This window comes from Carya illinoinensis, chromosome 9 (assembly GCF_018687715.1).
Source record: "Carya illinoinensis cultivar Pawnee chromosome 9, C.illinoinensisPawnee_v1, whole genome shotgun sequence".
Taxonomy (NCBI): domain Eukaryota; kingdom Viridiplantae; phylum Streptophyta; class Magnoliopsida; order Fagales; family Juglandaceae; genus Carya; species Carya illinoinensis.
Window position 1 is genome coordinate 13,436,779 of NC_056760.1, and position 2,780 is coordinate 13,439,558.

The window sequence follows — 2,780 nt, forward strand, 5'->3', positions numbered from 1 at the left end:
AATGGAAGAGCAGCTCTCTATGCCATATCCATCTCTTTTAAAATAAAAAGCAAAAAAAGAAGTATTTACGACAATTCAGTTTCTCCCATTATAGTTATATGTAAATTAGAACACAATATGGTGTCTCATAAAGGCCATTGAAAATGACTTGTTATCGACACTTTTCTAGAATCAGTCTAAACCAAAACCTGCAGCAGTAAAAAGCTGTGTTTCTGTATCAGAGTGTCAGTATATCTCCTGATCGCAATCACGTACTCTCTGTCGTTCGGCCGCCCCCAACCCCCCCTACATATCAGTCTTCTCATTCTTCATTGTCCCCTTCTAATATATATCGACCATCGCCCCACTTCACGCGCATAACCCACTCTCTCTGGGGGGCTGAAACACGCATTTGTGACTCCCGCACCTTCCCCGCCTCATGCAAAAAGAAGAGAGAGGAGGGTACATAAATTCCCCTCCTATTCTTCCTATACTTCTTCCCACATCACAACCGTCCACTGCAAAATGCCCCATCCTCAAGTGGCTCTCCCCAACCGTCCGATCACTACCCAAAAGCGTCCATCCACTTCAACTACAAAGGTGGCTAGACTTCCTCTGTGACAGAGACACAAGAAACAGGGAGAGAGTAAGAGAAGCAGTGAAAGAGGAAGAATATGAAGGAAGCGACGGCGGGTAAGGCAAAGGCAAAGGCATTGATGTTGGGAGGAGAAGCGAGTGGTGGGGCACAGCAAAGGACCACGTTGGGGATCATGAAGAGATCTGTTGGGAAACCTGGAGCAGTGGGGAGGACGGAGACCGAGAAGGAGAAGACGAAGATGAGGGAGAGGCAGAGGAGGGCCATTACCACCAACATCTTTCACGGGTTGCGAAAGCACGGCGGCTACCACCTCTCCCCTCGCGCCGACATCAACGAGGTCCTCCGCGAGCTCGCCAAGGAGGCAGGCTGGATCGTCCAGCCCGACGGCACCACCTACCGCTCTTCTCACGTAACTTCTTTCCCTTCCATTTTATCTCTCGCTGACCAAACTAAGTTAGCATTACTGAGGACATCTTGGTCTTCTCTGTTTTAAGGGTACGAGCTGTTGTCCGCTTTGTGGGTCGTGGAGAACGAGCAACAACAGTACAACACCGAGCAGCACTGTCATGGTTGGTAGCGGAGGAGAATATTGCTCAACCACAGCGTCGCCGGTAAGGGATTCTACGATGAACAACAGCAGCAACAACAAAATCGGTGGTGAGCCGACAATACTAAGTTCGCTCTTCGTCTCCGGCGGCGTTGGACGTTCGCCCGACGCTGACATTCCCCTTGATCAACTCTACATGTACGAATCAGAGTTCACCGGTGGGCTCCACCACCCCAATTTGTCCGCCGGTGGCGGTGGACCACTGGGATTAGGACCTACATATAATCCTCAGCCGTTGTATGCGCAGGAAGCGAGGGCGTCCAACCAAAACACGCCCGTGGGTTCTCCTCTGCGGCGCGCCTAAAAAGTTGAAGCTTTTCCTCGATCTAGTTAAAAATGGTTGCAATATATATACCAGTAGGCTACAACAGAAGTATACAGAAAGTGAAACAAGGCCGGGTGCTTCTTTTTCTGCAACTTTTTTGTTCTGTCCGGCTGCATTGATACCCATTAATCTAGATAGTACTGTGGGGGCGAAAGAATCAAAGCAGCCATGTTTTTTGTTTGATCACAGATAGAAACGTGCTGTTTTTATTAGCTGATTTTTTCCTTTTGCCTTGATGTCATGCAATCCCATTGCATATTGCCATATTGATTATTCATATGCACCCTGAAGTTTACAAAAACAACATCTTAGCTTATTCACAAGTTTGTATCTCCAACGCACAAATTAAAATGAATTCCCTCTATATAATGACCACACGAAGCCTATGTTTGGATGGTTAGATGAGAATTTTTTTATTTTAGATGAAAGTTTAAAATATTATTTTTAATATTATATTATTATTATTTTGATATTGAAAAAAATTGAATTGTAATATAAAAAAATTAAATTATTATTATATTTTATATGAGAATTTCAAAATATTATAATGATGAAATGATAATTTATGTCTGATCTCACTTGTCAAAACCTGAACTATAAAGGGACAAACGTATAGTACATAGCTTGGTCCCATGCAGACGAAAAATATTCCTTTGATCAAAAGACTCTCAACTATCTGCTGTTTTGATTGGTTTGTTTGGTTATAAAGTGAGAAATTAAATAAAATATTATTATAATATTATTTTATTTTAAAATTTTAAAAAATTAAATTATTTATTATAATTTTATGTAAGATTTATAAAAATTATAAAAATAAAATAAAATAATTTGTGTAATAGCGAGGCGGTTGAATCTGATATGAGAGAAAATATAAAAAGAGTCCTGTTCTTGGGCATTTTCCTCCTTGTTTATCAACAATTTCTCTTATCCAATCGCATACTGCCATGTGTAATAATACAAATCAACAACAATAAGCACGCATCATCCTCGTGCTTAATAGAATTGAATTATTGGTATCATTTTCTTTTGAATATTATGCAAAGAAAATTAGAAAGAAGAAAAACTGGATTATGCATTAAATGCTTGTACAGCAAGTGGACAGTATGCCTCCAACATTTGGGGCGTCAAGGCAACTAGTAACCAAACCTATGAAAACTGCGGCGGATCATTGCCACTTTTCATTGTTTTCAATACCCCAAGTTCCTAATATAAACGTCATTATAATAAATAAATAAATATCTCAAATATCTATATATATATATATATATTTT

General features: G+C 40.5%; 1 protein-coding gene across 1 annotated transcript; it reads left to right on the top strand.

The window, feature by feature from the left end:
* Window positions 1-352: 352 nt before the first annotated feature.
* LOC122277292 (beta-amylase 7-like) lies at window positions 353-1,724 on the top strand. The gene is made up of 2 exons (XM_043087243.1): window positions 353-986; window positions 1,072-1,724. The coding sequence occupies exons 1-2, from the start codon at window positions 654-656 to the stop codon at window positions 1,486-1,488; spliced, it is 750 nt and encodes a 249-aa protein (XP_042943177.1). The 5' UTR covers window positions 353-653; the 3' UTR covers window positions 1,489-1,724.
* The last annotated feature ends 1,056 nt before the right edge of the window (window positions 1,725-2,780 follow it).

Bases quoted from the DNA above. Each gene is read 5' to 3' on its own strand.
- LOC122277292 (XM_043087243.1), top strand. From the start codon at position 654: ATGAAGGAAGCGACGGCGGGTAAGGCAAAGGCAAAGGCATTGATGTTG. The intron at 987-1,071 runs GTAACTTCTTTC...CTCTGTTTTAAG, and splicing joins CCACCTACCGCTCTTCTCAC to GGTACGAGCTGTTGTCCGCT.